Consider the following 19,213-nt stretch of genomic DNA (forward strand, 5'->3'; position numbering starts at 1 on the left):
GGGTGGTTTGATGTTTTAATGGATTTCATAATTATTAAACCACTCAGGAGTGAATTTTATTTTGAGAATATCAAATTATTTCACTGAACAATATATCATATTGACGAGAACTGAAGAAGGACATGAGAAGGACTAAACTAACTTAAATTTCTTTTTACAGAAGTCATGTACACCACAAGTACTCAATGACATAAGAACAGCCAATGTTCACAACCGACCTAGTTAATCTATATAATAGGAATATCTTTAAAACATCTCTGTACATTTATATCTTTCAAGATGAAAAATGTCGTCTTATGCGCAATCTATCTTTATCTATGGGTTGTACATAATAATACAATCTATACTCTATATACAACTATGTCTGGAGAAGGATGTACATAATTATACAATGTACTCTAGGTACAGCTAGATCTGGAGGAGATTGTACATAATTATAAAATGTACTCTAGGTACAGCTAGATCTGGAGGGGGGTTGTACACAATAATACCATGTACTCTAGGTACAGCTATATCTGGACGGGTTTATACATAATAATACAATGTACTCTAGGTACAGCTATGTCTGGAGGAGGGTGTACATAATAATACAATGTACTCTAGGTACAGCTATGTCTGGAGGAGGATGTACACAATTATACAATGTACTCTAAGTACATCTAGATCTGGCCGGGGGTATACATTATAATACCATGTACTCTAGGTACAGCTAGATCTTCAGGGGGTTGTACATAATAATACAATGTACTCTAGGTACAGCTAGATCTGGAGGGGGTTGTACATAATAATATGATGTACTCTAGGTACAGCTAAATCTGGAGGGGTATGTACATACTAATACAATGTACTATAGGTACAGCTAGATCTGGAGGGGGTTGTACATAATAATACAATGTACTCTAGGTACAGCTAAATCTGGAGGGGGTTGTACATAATAATACAATGTACTCTAGGTACAGCTAAATCTGGAGGGGTATGTACATACTAATACAATGTACTATAGGTACAGCTAGATCTGGAGGGGGTTGTACATAATTATACAATGTACTCTAGGTACAGCTAAATCTGGAGGGGGTTGTACATAATTATGCAATGTACTCTAAGTACAGCCAGGCGCGCAACTAGACATTTGGTTAGGGGGGGGCTAGGTGGAAATATGTCGCGCGAAGCGCGAAAAATTTTTTTGGCCCCCCCCTTAACATTTTTAGGGGGGGGCAAGAAAAATGTGTGTTATACTTAAACAATAAAAAACTAACCTTTCCAACCTGATATTCAGTAAGTCAACACATCTGATATGAAATAAAACAAGAAATCTATTCTGGTCAGGGGCGGATACAGGGGGGGAGGCGGAGGAATTTGCCCCCCCCCTGAATTTGGAATTTTTTGTTCCTATTTTCAGAATAGCTTCTATAATAGCATGGTTAATTGGGAAAGAAACCCTAGTGCAAAACAGGAAAAATATCTGTCTTGATAAACTATAATGTGTGAAAAGTTAAAAATCTAGTTTTTTAGTCTTTTGTCATTAATTTTCACTCTTTTTGAGTCTTTTAAGTCAAAAAAAATTTTCGCCTGTGCCGCGATTTTTGGTTCCTAATTATGAATTTTTTTTTTTCCTAAAAAATCTTGCCCCCCCCCCTCACTTAAATCCTTTATCCGCCCCTGATTCTGGTATAAATCACAAAAATAATTAATTTACAATACAAATTACATATATATTATATATGTATAAATTTTCATTAGTTATCCATAAATCAAATATGTACATTGTACTCAAAAACTGACAAGAAATGCCTTTCATTAAAAATTCATGATTTTACATGAAATATATTTTTTTTAATATGACACATCACACAATATTTGCGGTGAACATGAAGCCGAAGGATTAATTTAATAGTTGTACTACAGTATTAAAGCAATATCATAATAAGTGGCAGAACTGATAGTGAAAATATCTAAAAAATACTTAATAAACCCCCTTTCCCTTTCCCAGGAAAAAAACTGAATAGTGAAAACAACAAAGATTAAGGCACCTTGGAACCTTGTCAACCTGTTCTGATCTACGGCAGTAGTTAGGCTCGGAGACGAAGGGGGTCTGTGTGTGTGTATATATGGTGTATTAAGTGCTATACGGATTGAACTATAAGCTCAATAAACTAACGTTCAATTATCTTTTTTTATTTTACGATAAGAGCTCTTAAATTTCCTCAGGGTCAGGATTCATGAATCGCTAAATTGCAAAACAGGGTGGACTTCGTCACTTCTTGCCCCCCCCTACAGGGGGGGGCAAGACTTCTCTAGGGAGGGGCATGCCCCCCCCTTAATCAGGCTAGGGGGGGGCCTGGCCCCCCTGGCCCCCCCCCTAGTTGCGCGCCTGAGTACAGCTAGATCTGGAGGGAGTTGTTCATAATAATATATTGTACTCTAGGTTCAGCTATATCTGGAGGGGGTTGTACATAATAAAAACAATGTACTCTAGGTACAGCTAGATCTGGAGGGGGTTGTACAGACCCATTTTCCATCTTTTCCTTCCTGGCCTTCGCCCTGGCTGTCGGAAACTTTATCATGAATATGAACGGAAGGTAACTTACAGACATAAATTTCACTGGAAGGGTATCATTCATTTGGCGTACAGTCCCGGTTTGCCTTACATAGTCAGTAATTGTACTGTACATCTTGCTATAGCTGGTTAAACCGGAGTTTACAGTGATACAGTGTGTATCGCTAAACATGAAAATTAAAAAAGGACCATGGCAAAGTGATTCAAAGGTTGCAAGATCTCATCCAAAATTTGATGAGCATGGTGCCCATTATCTCTTTAAAAAGTATAAGTGAATTTGTAAGGTAAAATTATAGGTTAAAGAATTGCGACACTTTAAGCGTTAAAAAATTGATTCAATGCAAGAGATACATAATATGAAATCAACATGAAGTTCTCCAGACAGACATATATAAACTGTTCATGTTAAGAATATATTTTATAAGAAAGGTCTGTTTACTGTTTTGAAAAGTATTTTACTTTTTACACTGTAAATACATATTGAAGATATTGTTGTTTTAACATATAAAAAAGTGTTGAATTCGGGAATTTACGTTCTTTGATTCTGCTGTATAAAATCTGCAAGTCAAGACAGTTATAAATCATCAGTTTTTAGATTGAACTGAGGTGAAATGAATATTTCCCTAATAAGACAAAAGTAAAAAAATGTCGTTTTTGTAAATCATATGTTATTATTAGTTTTCTAACTATTTTATCCTGGAACTGTTCACGATTATTTTGGTGTAACATAAATACATAAATTTGGCTTGTCTGGCACTATGTCTGTACCCAATAAACGCCAAATCGGCTGAACTGAACTGGCCGAAATGTTCCCATGGCAACTGAAAAATGTAGAAATTTTTTTTTTTTAACATGCGCCAATTTAAACAGAAAAATCCGTGAATATTGTTTAAAAGAAAAAGGGGGGAAATCGTCCTAAAAGCCCTGATATGTTTAGAAAGAAGAGAAGTTGTAAAACCTTTGGTCTAATTAAATGATACGTGGTGGGGTTTGAAAAATGTTTATTGGTAAAAACTTGTTATACGGAATATATGGGAGCGTTACGACTGTGGAGTTAGTTGTAGGGGGATTTAGGGAGCTTCTCAACTACTGGTATTGATGAATCTTCAGAACACGGAGCTGTCTGGAGCAGAACTGTAGAAGGCTGCTTCTGTAGGGAGCTGCTTGAAGCTGCAGGTGTAGATGAACCTTTAGAGCTGTCTGGAGCAGAACTGTAGAAGGCTGCTTCTGTAAATCTGCAAGTGTAGTTGAACCTTTAGAGCGGTCTGGAGCAAAACTGTAGAAGGCTGCTTCTGTATGGAGCTGCTTGAAGCTGCAGGTGTAGATGAACCTTTAGAGCTGTCTGGAGCAGAACTGTAGAAGGCTGCTTCTGTATGGAGCTGCTTGAAGCTGCAGGTGTAGATGAACTTTCTGGTTTCGAAATTGACAATTCTATTCTGATTTTAGAATATCAATAAAATCCCTTTTTTGTTGGTATAGAGTTGGTATGGAACTCCGGAGCTGCTCAAGGATTGGTTACAACTGTCTATCTCATGTTTTCCAGATTTCCACGTTAGATTTTAAGGCGTAACCTTGAGCCTATACTTAAAAATACAGTGTTCACAGGATGTTCACAAAAAATACAAACATATAAATACATTTTAACAATTCATAAAAGCACAAATATCAATTCTTTAAGAATCTGTTACATTTGTTTGTGAATTTTACAAAAAAGGAGTTTTAGTTTATGTAAACACCCAACAGAGTTCCCATATACAGAAATAATTGATTCCAACCATGATCTGACATTCTTTGTAAAAATACGCACTTTGAACTCCGTTACAAAGTATTCATGAGTGTTCAAGTTTAGGTATGTTTAGAAAGAAGAGAAGTATTCATGAGTGTTCAAGTTTAAGTATGTTTAGAAAGAAGAGAAGTATTTATGATTGTTCAAGTTTAAATGAAGCAACTATTCATGAAAATACAGTGCTTGCGAGCTATTCAATTCTCAGGTACACAAAAATAATTGTTCTTGCAAATTTTCTTTTTATTATTATGGTTTGAAACTAAAGATCGTTAATTTATCGCAAATCATGGTTTTTTTCTCCTCATTAACTGAACACCTGCCTCAAACTTTAATTTTCTAAATCCCTTTAATTTTGCAACCTAACGGTTAAACCTGTAATATTTTAAACTGTTTAATCTTCTAAAATTCATAAATTTTGAATTATCTAAGATATACAGGGTGTCCCACATCATATTAGACCGTCAACGGGTCTAAAAATTGCGATTTTCGGGACTAATAAGAAAATTTAATTTGAATAAATCAATTTGAAAAATAACATAAGGCTTATATAAAAATTTTCTTGCGGAAAATGATAAGTTCTTCGAGTATTAAGGGTTTATTTTGTCGTTAAAGATTAGAGATAATCTAATATGATATGGGACGCTCTGTATTTAAAACAGCAGGTTAAAGGGAGTGTTCGCGAAAAATGAAAGGGGGTATAGGCTTGATGCGATAAAAAAGCGCTTTTGATCGCTACTAATCTTACTTCTATCTGTTGCGTCTATAAGGAGAAAATTGTTAAAGACGTCTCATACCGAATAACTTAGCGGCCATACAAATTCAGAAAATTGCAACTATGACTTAGACCGTAAAAAATCAATTTGATTTCAAACAAATCATTCAGATATTACAACCTATAGTCATCGATTATCTTTAGCCACATTTGTAAATAGTTTATATTTTATAATATTTTTCAATTAATTTGTTTGTTTCTCTTGTCGCTTGCGCAACTATCTAAGAATGCCGCACACCACTCACAACTTTCGAAATCCGTTGAAAACGTTTTCTAAAAAGTAAAATAAAAAATCTTCTTTTGATCCCGATGGGGTTGAGCTATAATGCTTTTTCTATGTCATTAAGAAATATAATATGTGTAATAAATAATATATGAAATATGTATTTGTTAGATCTGCCTTGAATAGTGTGGGTGTAGATGATTGGTGCATGAAAAAGTAAGCAATTCAGGTTCTATTCTACAGTGATAACCAGAAATGGTTCTATTCTACAGTGATAACCAGAAAACTCTGGAATAGCGAGACGACTTTCAGACTCCATAAATGACTCTAAATAGTGCAATGAACATGAGACAACACAATTTTGGAGTGTAAAAAGGCCCAAATAACTTAAAAAATGATTTTATAATTTACTCGAAAAACAATTTACTTTGTCACCGCATCAAATACTATTTATTATTGCTTCAATGTCGTTTTCCTGGTTATAACTGTACCATAGAACTAAGTTTTTGCCACAAACTAAAATTTTCTAATATCTTACCTCATGTTGTAAACTTTAGGTATTTGATGTACAAAAAATTCATAATTTAAAATATCAAAGATTTAAAACATCGGGTTGCAAAGATATTGCTGGATTTGTCAAAAACTTATTTACTTTATCTGTAAAAATATAGAAGAAAACTTAATAAAAAGGGTTCTTTTTTTGTTTTGTTTTTGCTATTCGAGGTTACGAGAGAGACGGATTTATTTTTCCAAACTTGAAAGGAAATGTAATTTCAAATAGTTGAGCATATGTCCGATTTCTGTTTGTCAGAACTGTGATTTATCTTTAATAAAATATTTATCTTTTTAATTGTGATTTCTGTATTAAAGTGACTTGCGGATTTCTTTAGAATTAACTAGATTTTTTTAGAATTAAACACTTTTCAAACTTTTCAAGAATTCACATCTATCTTTGAAAATAACGTTCGTTTTAACTGTTTTTTTCGTTATGCTTGTTCTCAATTCTAGCATTTGAATTTTGATCAAATCTAATTTTTTCCCCCGATTTAATCAAAGCTTTGGTGAAACTATAATATTTGTAAAATATTCTCGTTTGAATATTGTCTGTTTGTGTAGACAATACAGTACAGTACAGTACAGTACAGTACAGTACAGTACAGTACAGTACAGTACAGTACAGTACAGTACAGTACAGTACAGTACAGTACAGTACAGCAGCAAACAAATTATCTGTTTGTGTAGACAGTACAGTACAGTACAGTACAGTACAATACAGTACAGTACAATACAGTGCAGTACAATACAGTACAGTACAATACAGTACAGTACAGTACAGCAGCGAACAATTTGTCTGTTTGTGTAGAAAGTACAGTACAGTACAGTACAGTACAGTACAGTACAATACAGTACAATACAATACAGTACAGTACAATACAGTACAGTACAGTACAGCAGCGAACAATTTGTCTGTTTGTGTAGACAGTACAGTACAGCAGCAAACAAATATTTTATTTTTATTTTTATTTTTATTTTATAATTTGAAATTAACTAAAAATGTATTCCCAAATTTTATTTAAGATTTATGTGTGAAGGTGGGAGGGAGGCAAGAAAATATGGAAAGGTAAATATTTTTAAAATTTATTAAGAAATAAAACCTTTGAAAACAAATTAAGATATAACTTAAATTAAACGAGAACAATTTAATAAAAAACAAGGAGGTTGCAACTATAAACGAAAACTTGTAAAACAAGGATGTTGCAACTTTAGCCATAATAAAAAACCAAGGTGGTTGCAACTGTAACTAATTATAATAAAACAAGGAGGTTGCAACATAAACTAAAACTTAGGAAACAAGGATGTTGCAACTTTCGCCAAAATACATAACCAAGGTGGTTGCAACTGTAACTAAATATGATAAAGCAAGGAGGTGCAACAACTATAAATCAAAAACATAAAGGAAGGAGGTTGCAACTATAAATATTATATTCTAGGTTGGAAGAATAGTAGGTGAAGGAGGAGGAGAAACGTTGGGTTCTTGGAGAAAACATTCTCTACTTCAAGGATTAAAGTTAGTTTGGAAATTTTATCACGATTTAATAAAATTCAGGACAACTCATGTCATAGCATATCATTTTTTAAAGTTTGAAAATACGCAAAAAAAATATTAGTAAATTCGTGAACTTTTTTGTTATTGTTTTACACTGTACAAAGAGAAGATTCTTACAGATGAAGACACAATTAAAAGTTAAAATCGAAGATGGGCGCGAAGCGCCCTAAAAGCCTACTTTCTGTAAATTAGAAAACTAAGCCACTTCTGTAGATTTTTATCATCTATCACTTAAAGATGGTGTCCATCTTTTCCAAAAATAATAAAACGCTCAATATTCATTTAATTTTGACAAACCTTTTTTCTGGGAGATAAAAAAAAATTTGCAACTCTTCAATATAAAAATAAATGAAAAATAACGAAAATGGCTAAACTAATCCACGGATTAGCATGATAGAAAGTACAAAAAAAACGTACATTTAAAATTCTATTTTTTATTTTGCAGTGGTGAGAATTGTGGTGTTCTGTATTCTGAATGTTCTAACTACCCCCCTCACTACAGGACACCTGAAGTAGAGGATCCAGACTCCTTGGTCGAGGATACCTCTGCAGTCTCACATCCAGATCTAGACTTTAACTCATCAACCTCTTTAGGAATAGATTTTAAACCATTGTTTAGAGGGACTGTTAGCGTAATATTAAGTAGCCCTCCATGCAAAGATAGCAATGTCCAATTTATCTGCTTAAAAATGTTCTTATTAATAATAAAAAATTGTTGTTTTTCTTACCCAAAAAGTGTTCATTTCTCTAAATTTCTCCGTTATTTCTTAAAAGCAAGAAATGTGTAAGAACCACAAATGAAATAAACAATTTAGAAAAACAAAAACATGGATATCTTACATTATTAGACAAAGATGTTAAGGGTTCCGTTGCAAATCGGATATTGCCATCTGTGCATGAAGGGTTACTTGAAATTACATTTATTCCCATTTTTCGGCGCCATGATAAACTTCTCAATGACTAAGTGCAAAAATACAAAGTTCCGAAAAAGTGCCAAACTGTCCTAGAACAAAAAAACTAAACATTTATTTGATTTATAAAATCTTCCTTTCTTTAGTTTCTGTGATGTTGGCAGAATTAAGAAAAAGCAAGGATTTCCTATTTGCTGTAAACCAAGTTATAAAAGAGATATAAATAAATATAAAATAAATCAAACATCACACTTTGTTAAAGATCAGAGAGTACAACAATCCGGATCCCTTGACCTGGATCCGGACCTGGATCCGGATATGGATCCGGACCTGTAAACGGACCAAGATCCAGACCTGGATCCGGACATGGATCTAGACCTGGATCCAGACATGGATCCGGATATGGATCCAGACCTGGGTCCGTCCGTTTACAGGTCCGGATCCAGGTCCGGATTTAGGTCTGGATCAAGTTCTTAATTAATTTATCTTAATTAACCATGAACTGAATTGAATAATTTTTGGGAAATAATAATATTTTTTATATTATGAAAATAAATTATGTTTTTTTTCAACAATTTATAAGTAAGAGAAAATGATATTAATACATCTTTTTGAAGATAAAAAATTATTTATACAATTTATATATTCAATAGTTATTTTTTGGGGGGGCCCGGTGATTGTCTCCTGCCCCCTAATACANATTTCTTAACTGAATGGATAAAAACATTAAGCTTATAAATGGTTGGAGGTGCAATTATATCCCCCCTGTGACTACAGAACTCATGATATATATATTATGCTAAGTATTTAATTATATAAGGAGTCCCGATAAACGGTTGTTTATGGATTTACGGACCCTGAAACTTCTTTAGTAGTTAATGAATTAAAAGAATAATTGTTTTTTACAGATTTAAAATGCTTCCAAAATTTAAACCTTTGTTTTCTTAATTAATTGTTATAAAATGTTGCTATATATCGTTTCCTGCGCAAATAGATAGATACTGCATATAAAGTAATCATTGTTTTCAAAACACAAATTATTTGGCACAGAGTTCTTAAAAAGCAAGATAATATGACACACTGTTCTCAAAACGTAAGACTTACATTACAATCTTTTCAAAACATAAAATGATATGGCACAGAATACTCAAAACACAAGATTGTATGGCACAGTGTTATCTAAATACGAGATTGTACAGTATCATGTTCCCAAAACACCGTGCACTGTCTTCTAAAAAGCTGTTGAAATGTAAAAGCTGTTGTTTGAAATTTCGAGACTAAATGAGTCTTTGCTTAATATAAATTAAAGGGAGAGTTCCCGAAAAATGAAAGGGGGTATAGACTATAGGCCTTAATGCGTTAAAAAAGCGCTTTAGATCGCTACTAATCTTACTTCTATCTGTTGCGTCTATGAGGAGAAAATTGTTAAAAATGACTAATACCGAAAAACGTAGTGTCCATACAAATGCAGAAAGATGCAATTTTTAACCAGGATCGTAAACAAATCAATTTAATGTCAAGCAAATCATTCAGATATTACAAACAATAATCATCGATTATTTTTCGACGTATTCGTAAATATTTGATAATTCATAATATTTTGTATTTTTCATGATCTGAGAGTTACTTTTGAAAACATTTATTCCTGTTTCAAGGATTTTTGATAATGAAGACGACATTTTCATATTTTCCAGGAATGTTCGAAAATCCAACACCGGCGAAAATTATTTTAAAAAAAACTAAATCAAAAATATTATGAAATATTAGCTATATACGAATGCGTCGAAAATTAATCGATGACTACTGTTTGTAATATCTAAATGATTTGTTTGGAATTAAATTGATTTGTTTACGATCCGAGTTGAATGTTGCATCTTTCAAAATTTGTATGGACGCTGCGTTCTTTGGTGTGAGTCGTTTTTAACAATTTTCTCCTTATAAGACGCAACAGATAGAAGTAATATTAGTAGCGATCAAAAGCGCTTTTTTATCGCATTAAGCCTTTACCCCCCTTTCATTTTGTCGCGAACACTCCCTTTAAAGGAGTAAAGATCGCAAAGTTCAGCCAGTAACTCAGAAGAAATTAAACTCCAGGGCCCACTTTATCTTTGTTTATGGTCCAGGGCCCACTGTATCCTGGTATATGGTTCAGGGCCCACTGTATCCTGGTATATGGTCCAGGGCCCATTGTATCCTTGTTTATGGTTCAAGGCCCACTGTATCCTGGTATATGGTTCAGGGCCCACTGTATCAAGGTATATGGTCCAGGGCCCACTGTATCCTGGTATATGGTCCAGGGCCCACTGTTTCCTGGTATATATGGTCCAGGGCCCACTGTATCCTGGTATTGTATAGTAGAGGCTGAGTAAGGGTGGAGGTAGGGTAAAGAAAAGGCCGCAGTGTAAAGTTTCCAATAGTAGAGTAGGAACTACGGGGAATATAATATACACTGTACAGGGACATTTCAGGGTTTTTTATTATTTAATCGATCAATTCCTAAATATTCAGTTTTTCATTCTTTATTCATTCATTGATCCACAATCTTTCTTGTTACATTTTGTAGACCACTGCACTTACATTCATCAACTGTTTTAATATTAATCAACTAAAGAAATATCGATTTAAACCGTGTTTAAAGTTTGTAATATAACCTTATTTAAAAGTGAAGTATGCATATATATTATATATATATGTATATGTTTATATAGTTCGGCAAACTGATTAAAGGACAAGGAAAATTACATGCATTTAAAATTGTTTCATCGATATTTTCAATTCGTTGTGATCGGGATTGTTTCTTTTTTAAAGAAATCGTTTTTAAAATGCGTTTACATAGAAATATATGAACACAAAAAATATTTATTACAAGTTGTATTTTTACATTAAAAAGTAAGAGTAATTTCAAGTGACCCTCCATGGATAACAATGTTCGATTTACAACGGTACCTTGTAAACCTTTAACATATCATCGATGCAAGCGAACCCTGTGTGTTTATCTCTCTAAAAAGGAGTGTATAATGTAAATTCTGAATTCTTACTCAAATCAGCTGACGTTACATGTTCAATTCTAGGGACACTGCAAATTACTCCCACAGTTTCTTTGATGGCGTGAAACCAAAATGTCATATTATTATCAAATGTAAATAAAAACTAAGTAACCACTGCACAAAACAAATTTTAAACTCTTACTATTTTTGAGAAGATTTTGTCCAGAAAAAGTTTTTACGTACAACCAAGTCAAATTTATTTTCTCTATTTTGTGTGTAAAATGAAAACTGGAGAAATTACGAGCTATTAAAGTCATTCCAATAATTCCATTTAAAATACAACTTTCTCTCACAAAAAGATCAAAGTAAATACAGGGGTTTTCTTTTTTCCTTTTTCAATAGAATTGTTGACTGGTGAAATCCTAGTATTGAGATATATTCCAAGAATTGTTTTAAAACAAATACTTCAGGGCAACTTTCTAATTTTTAAAGTTTTTGCTATTTTCATTTTTAATTTGTTTAACAATATAATTATTTTTTAGTTGGACCAAATTTCTAACAGCGCTTAGGAATTTTGTTGATTTTTTATTAATACTTTTGGGAATCCACCCTCAATAATCATGTTTTTCTTCAGAATCGATAATTGAAATCATAACAGTATTTTAAACTGTCAAACTTCAGATCCTATAATTTTGGACAATTTTGGATTTATTTATTATAACACAAATTGTGGCGTATTATCGAATGTATGCAAGTTGTAGGTGAAGTTTTTTGCTGTCCCAAACCATGGGTTTACTTTTCTTGGTAGTCTCGATGGAACTCAACTTTTCTGGTTATAACCAGTTGGCAAACTAACGTTTCTGGTTATAACAAGTTTGCAAACTAAAATTGCTGGTTATAACCAGTTTGCAAACTAAATTTGCTGGTTCTAACCAGTTTGCAAACTAAAATTGCTGGTTATAACCAGTTTGCAAACTAAAATTGCTGGTTCTAACCAGTTTGCAAACTAAATTAAATTGCTGGTTATAACCAGTTTGCAAACTAAATTTGCTGGTTCTAACCAGTTTGCAAACTAAAATTGCTGGTTATAACCAGTTTGCAAACTAAAATTGCTGGTTCTAACCAGTTTGCAAACTAAATTTTCTGATTATAACCAGTTTGCAAACTAAATTGTATTTGCTACAAACTGGGATATTCTAATTTCTATAGCTTGGCAACCCAATGTCAGACCTTAAATATTTCAAACTATAAAATCTGTTCAATAAAATAATTTGAGTTTGTAATATCTAAGGTTTACACCATCAGGTTGCATAGAAATAGGAATTAGAACATTTAAGTTTGTGGCAAAGACTCAATTCCATTACATTTTTGTAAAAATATGAAAATTATAGCAAACGTACTTATTGCAAAAGTATCATAGAAAATGAAACTGAGCCGTAATTTTAGAGAAAGTTTTGCATTGCATGTCGATCGTTTGTTGTTCTTAAAGTTGAAATAATAAATATATTTCAAATAAATATGTTTCAAATAACTTTTTTATCTACTATCAATTATGAAAGATGAAGAAGATCATATCGTTTTCTGGTATGAAAAGTGTTTAAGTCTGATAATTTCCCAGTGTTTCTGAAGCAAAAAATGATAAAGTTACTTTTGTTGAGAAACCACAAATGAAAATATTCAGTTGTCAAAAAAGAAATAGTCTAAGTCACACCTGAGCAGAGAACTTTTGTATTGGATACCATTAATTCTTATTACTAAATCTTTGTATCCACTGGGAACACTTTTGATTTTCTTCTTAATCCTCTCTTTTGGATTTCCCTGCTGGATTACAACCAATCAGAGTTCTCTCATTGATTTTTAAAAAATTTCATTTCATACACTTTCCAGAAAACAAACAGTGGATTAAATTAAAAAATAAAAAAAATAGGAGATCAAGCATAGATCTCGATATTCTCGATTCAAAAGTTTTCATCTATGATACAACAAAGCTTTTACCGTTGAAAATCGGTCATTCCAGTCTATAAATGGAGAGTCAATACATATTACGTTTAAATTCCTATTTAAAACAACATATACTTATTTGTATTTGATAACTTTATTTTTCAAATTGGTCTTAAAGGGACTGTAAAGAAAAAATGAAAGGCTGAAAGCTAATCACTTTAGCCCTCGATCGCGACCCATGAAAGTTGTATCCGATGCTCCTATCTAGAGAAATTGATATACAACTGTGTCAAATTTATACGAAAATTAATATATATACAATTTTGTATAAAAGTAGAGGGTTTAAATAGATCAAATTCAGCAAATATGCAACCAATCTGAAAACTATGATATCCCAGAGAAAGCTAATTATAAGTTAGGTTTACTCCAATTCTAATTTTATATTTGTTATTTCTATTTTTAATAGATTTAATTCATAATATTATTTATACTTCCGTATTACTTTACCAGAAATTCCACCAATGGCAGTGCAGTAAAGTGGTCACGTGATACAGGCGGAGACACGTTTCAGTATACTGCTCTGCCATTGGTGATAGTTCTGGTCAAGTGATTTAAGTTTAAGATTTTCTAAATTTTACATATATGAACTTTCGTATAATTGCAACACATTTTTAAATCAATTTCTCGAGACAGGAACATCAGATAAAACTTTCATGGGTCGCGATCAAGCGCTAAAATGATTAGCTTTCAGCCTATACCCCGTTTCATTTTTCCTTTACAGTCCCTTTAAGCTTTTTGTTACTGTGGCCCGGACAGATAAATAATAAGTTATATATAAAGTATAATTATTGAAGTTGGATAATTTTGGTTTAGTAAAATTAAGAACAATAGTTTTATTTCTCTTCGAAATTACTCAACTATTAAATTAGCCCTAGCTTTTATTCCTCAACAGTTTTATACAGATATATTTCAAATGTTTGCAATATTTGTATGTTTGCAATGACCAATACAATTACTATAATTTTACCAGACTGCAGATACTGTAAATATTGATTGCCACTGCTAGGGTAAACCTGAGCTTCTTGAGCTAGTTATCCTTTATTATACTCTATCCCACTTTTATCTAGATACTGTAGAGTTTGAGATTTTTAACACTTTATTGGTCGAAATAAATGTAAAGGAAAAAAGATCGTAAAATTTTCAGCGGAGATCCAAACCTCATTGGAGACTCTGAATGTTTCATGATATACGGCTCAAAATGTTTCTAAAAATAATTTGAGTTCGATATTAAGGAAGTTCATCTCGATAAAGTTTGGATAAAATCCCTAAAAATGAAATGGGTGTTCGATTGTTACTTAACCACAAACTCAAAATTTAGAATCCCTAAACTTAGACTGTTTGATCAAACAGAATTATTGGATTTCTGTGAAATGGAATGGTCTTCTATACATATTTCTAGGGGGGGGGGGTCGATGAAAGTTGGGTATTATAATGATAATTATGATAATGATATAAAATAAATCATATGATACCTTTACATTCTTGTTGGCTGAGTTATGGTTTGCAGAAATATGAACTATTAATTATATCAGACTATGAAAAACTACTGGTTAGTAGTTAATACTCCTGCGCAAGAAAATTCATTATTTTTATTTCGGTTCAGCGTTGTTTACAGGGTAGTTCACAATCCGCTAAAACCAAAATACTATTATTTTTTTCGGTCAGTGTACTGCTGATCTCTGCAGTACGGGTTATTAAATTATATCAAATTATAAACATTTCCATTCTTGAAATTAACCTCTTAAAAACAAAACAAAGCCTAAATGTTTAAATGTTCCCACCAGAATCTGCATTGTGATGCTGTGTGTATTGAGATTGCATGTGCATTGTGATTGCATGTACATTGTGATTGCATGTGCATTGTGATGCTATTTGTATTGTGATTGCATGTGCATTGTGATTGCATGTACATTGTGATTGCTTGTGCATTGTAATTCCTTGTGTATTGTGATGGCATGTGCATTTTAACTGCATGTGCATCGTGATTGCATGTTCATTGTGATTGCATGTGTGCAATGTGATTGCATGTACATTGTGATTGCATGTGCATTGTGATTGCATGTGCATTTTGATTTCATGTGCATTTTCATTGCATGTGCATTGTGATTGCATGTGCATTGTAATTGCATTTACCTTGTGATTGCATGTGTTTTGTGATTGCATTTGCATTGTGATTGCATGTGCATTGTGATTGTATGTGCATAGTGATGCTATGTGTATTGTGATTGCATGTGCATTGTAATTGCATTTGCATTGTGATTGCATGTACATTGTGATTGCATTAGCAATGTGATTCCATGTGTACTATGATTGCATGTGCATTGTGATTGCATGTGCATTTTAATTGCATGTGCATTGTGATTGCATGTGGTGATTCTATTTGTTTTGTGATTGCATTTGTATTGTGATTGCATGTGCATTGTGGTTTAAATTTGAACTGGCTGTAGGTAGTTCAGAGAAGTAGCTCAAATTGATTAAATTTTTTCCCAGGAAGGGTTTCATCGACTTGCATGAATGCAACTATAGTAGATACTAGATTTAGAATTTATGATTTTACAACTGTAGCGGAGAAAGAATAAAGTGTTCTATATTTTGTATAAAAAAAAGTATTTTAAATTTAAACTTGACTTATATTTATCTAGCTTTCATGGAACAAAAATAAAAGGAAAGAAAAGTTTTCCATTTACTTTAATTTAATTCATATTACAAAAATAAAAGGATTTGAATCGGTGATTCATTAAATTCGGCCCCTGTTATAACAAAAAAAAAAATCAGTTTTTTAATTTTGTTATTTTTCCTTTTCAAACAGTGTCCGAATTTAATGAATCTAAGCCACGTCTCAAATAACCCTAAAACCGGTTTTAATTGACCGCCGGCTTAAATCTTGAAAAATTTAATACAAATTTAAGTGGAACCAACCATGTTTGAGCAGCAGGTTAAATTTAAACCACGGATCAGGGAGATCAGGCCTCAGGATCCACTTTTCTTTAAGGAGGCTATCGACACAAATGAACCTTCATTTTAATTAAAAAAGGAGTGGCATGCCAGATTTACAACGGTACCCTCAACTCTTTATTAAATTGCAATTAATTAGAAAGATATTGTCTGTTTTCTGTTTTTCTGTTTTTTCATCTTGAATAAAAATAAATTCAGATAAATCACAAGTCACCAAACTGTAATTAAGAGTTATTATTTTCAATTTTAAAAACTTTTTCTTTAAAGGTTTAAAGGGTATTTGGAGGTTACCTTGATAATACTAATTTACATTGCAAGTCAAATATTTCTGTGTAGGTAAATAAATGTGGTAATTTATCAAAGAATGCATTTTTTACATAGTTATGTTAAAAAATACCAAGTACTGTATCTTTTGAAAAGGAATTAAGTCTTTGTCACGAACTCAAATTTCTAATCATTATATCTTTGCAACCTAATTGTGTAAACCTTTAGTATTTCAAACTTAAATTATTTGATCTGACAGAATACATAATTTGAAATGTTTAAAGTCTTAGGAATTTGATTACAAAAACTATAGTAATTAGAAAATCAGAGTTTGTGGCAAAGACTCAATTCCTTTGGGGTCATAACCCAATATACATACTACTCACTGTCACTAGATAGAGTAGTAAACATGTTGTTTTTCTCTCTAATTAATTAGATTTTACACTTTTACTTTACAATACCACTTTCTTAATGATGTTTTCTTCAAACATTCTCGTCATCCAGGGGGGGGGGGCTATGTGGCATAACCCAACCCAACTCTCCCATTTAGCTTTGTTTATAGATTTTATTTACTATTAAAGTATTTTTTTTAATCTTTGCGTATTGTTTTATTTAACAAATCTTTACTTGAAGTACCCACCATACCTTTCTATTTTAATATTTATATATCTTTCAAGGTGCCGGAGGTAAAAACTAATGAATGAAACAGAAAACAAGTTTTCTAGTTTAACGCAAGATTTTTAAATTACTAAGTTGGAAAAGTGTTAAATTCCTTTTCTCGTCTCAGGTGTTAAAGTTACTTTTACAGAGAAACCACAAATGTAAGTGATCATTTTTTTATAGAAAATCTAGGATATTTCATTTATTCTTGATCGTAATAAAATGTTAAAACTACCGTTGTTTATAGAACATTCCACTTTAATAATGAAGGGTAACATTTGCCTTTTTTAATTAAAAAAAACCACGTTAATAATCTATTTTTAAAGAAACCGATTTTTTTAAATCCTTATATTTTTGCAAGATGCAACCTTTGATATTTCTGTTTCTTCAGCTAGATAAAATATAAAAAGTTTAAAATTTTTAAGGTTTACATCATCAGGTTGCAAAGAGGGTTTAGCTAAATTAAAGTTTTGGCCAATAATCAGACCCTTTGCACTTTGCACCTTTGCACCCTGCTAACTAATTTGTATAATTGCATACAAGATACATATTTAGCTGTAAGTCGTATTTTTCTTAATAGAATTGAGTTTTGTTGTTGGTTATGTGATAGAAAATGTTTAATATTATTACAAGAAAGTATTAGAAAACATGCATTAAGAAGGGGAAATATTATCTTCTTTATCCACAGATTTGTCACAAGTATTTCAGGGATTGTGAGTTATTTCAAGGTACCCACCATGCGAAGATGCCAATGTCCGATTCACAACCGTTTACTTTTTAATCATAGTTTTTTCTCAGTTTAAAAGTTTTATTCTGATGATTCGTCTTTGTTTTCCTGCAGTAGAAATGTGCAAGACACTTGTGTAGAGAAACCACAATATTTTGATTTCAAAATAATATATTTATAATTCATACTTGATCAGGCACAGCTTTTAAGGGTACCACTGTGAATCGGAAATTGCCATTTTTTCATGGAGGGTTACTTAAAATAGCGCCTGAAGCTCAATAATAAAAATACAAAACTAAAAGTTGTTTGGGGTCGATTGGTTGGTTGGTCGGTTGATTGGGTGGATGGTTCGTTGGTTCGTTGGTTGGTTGGTTGATTGGATGGTTGGTTGGTTGGATGGTTGTTTGGATGGTTGGTTGGTTGATTGGATGGATCGGTGGATGGTTGGTTTGTTGATACATCATTACCACGTGATACCCCCAAAACTATTATTTAATATAGATATTCCAAACAAATGTTCAAGTATTTTTGCAGGATATCGTTTATTTTTAAAGTTCTGAAAGACACTGTGTAGAGTATGATAAATTGTTCTTTGTAACTTATATTTGGGAAACAGCAAAGCTTTTTCCTGAACAATGAACTAAAGTAAACTACTTTTACTAAAAGAATGGTCCATTTTGTTTGTTTTTTAGCTCTGTTTTTAAAAAAGGATTAAATAGAAGTTTGCATAAAGTATTGTATGTAATCTGTAAATGATAATATGTAAATAATTTGTAAAAATGTTCCTACCAGACTTTGATGTTTCATGTTGCAATTTTCTTTTGTACAATTTCATTCTAAGAAAATCTCTTTTAAAAACTCATGTTTCATGAGATTCTCTTCGTAACAAAGAAACTGATTTAAAAATTCATCTGAATAGTCAAAAAAATTTTGATTATTTTTCGGGTTTCTTTTCCGTAGACTCTGAATTCACAATAAAAAGCCATTTTTCTTCATCCAAAAAGAATTGAGAGAAAAAAACAGCTTAACATCAAAAATATTTGTTTTAATGTTTTAAAAATTAATTTTATTTTAATCTTTTAAAGCGTTTAACATGTGCACAATTATTGCTAGAGTTAGGATAACTTTTTTTATTGATGTGCTAATAATGCGGGGGAAAAATGAGCTTTGCGATTCTTTGTCTGCAGAGTTGGAAGTAGTGGATATTTAAAGAAATTTTAACTTTCAAACGAATTTTTCTTTTATATAATTGATGGAAACTGT

General features: G+C 32.1%; 2 protein-coding genes across 2 annotated transcripts in view; one reads left to right on the top strand and one right to left on the bottom strand.

Moving 5' to 3' along the window:
• Window positions 1-8,043, bottom strand: part of LOC111706211 (phosphatidylinositol 5-phosphate 4-kinase type-2 alpha) — a 27,890-nt gene extending 19,847 nt beyond the window's left edge. Inside the window, exon 1 of the mRNA XM_023479014.1 lies at window positions 8,032-8,043. The gene's annotated coding sequence lies outside the window, so the exon portion shown is untranslated. The remainder of the gene's footprint in view (window positions 1-8,031) is intronic.
• The window catches only part of LOC111706212 (uncharacterized), an 11,015-nt gene extending 2,421 nt beyond the window's left edge, over window positions 1-8,594 (top strand). The window contains exons 3-9 of the mRNA XM_023479021.1: window positions 2,477-2,579; window positions 4,462-4,548; window positions 5,510-5,554; window positions 6,917-6,959; window positions 7,330-7,406; window positions 7,891-8,039; window positions 8,503-8,594. Of these exons, the coding sequence (XP_023334789.1) occupies window positions 2,477-2,579; window positions 4,462-4,548; window positions 5,510-5,554; window positions 6,917-6,959; window positions 7,330-7,406; window positions 7,891-8,039; window positions 8,503-8,579 (581 nt within the window). The 3' untranslated portion in view covers window positions 8,580-8,594. The remainder of the gene's footprint in view (window positions 1-2,476; window positions 2,580-4,461; window positions 4,549-5,509; window positions 5,555-6,916; window positions 6,960-7,329; window positions 7,407-7,890; window positions 8,040-8,502) is intronic.
• The last annotated feature ends 10,619 nt before the right edge of the window (window positions 8,595-19,213 follow it).

This window comes from Eurytemora carolleeae, unplaced genomic scaffold (genome assembly GCF_000591075.1).
Source record: "Eurytemora carolleeae unplaced genomic scaffold, Eaff_2.0 scaffold718, whole genome shotgun sequence".
NCBI lineage: Eukaryota > Metazoa > Arthropoda > Copepoda > Calanoida > Temoridae > Eurytemora > Eurytemora carolleeae.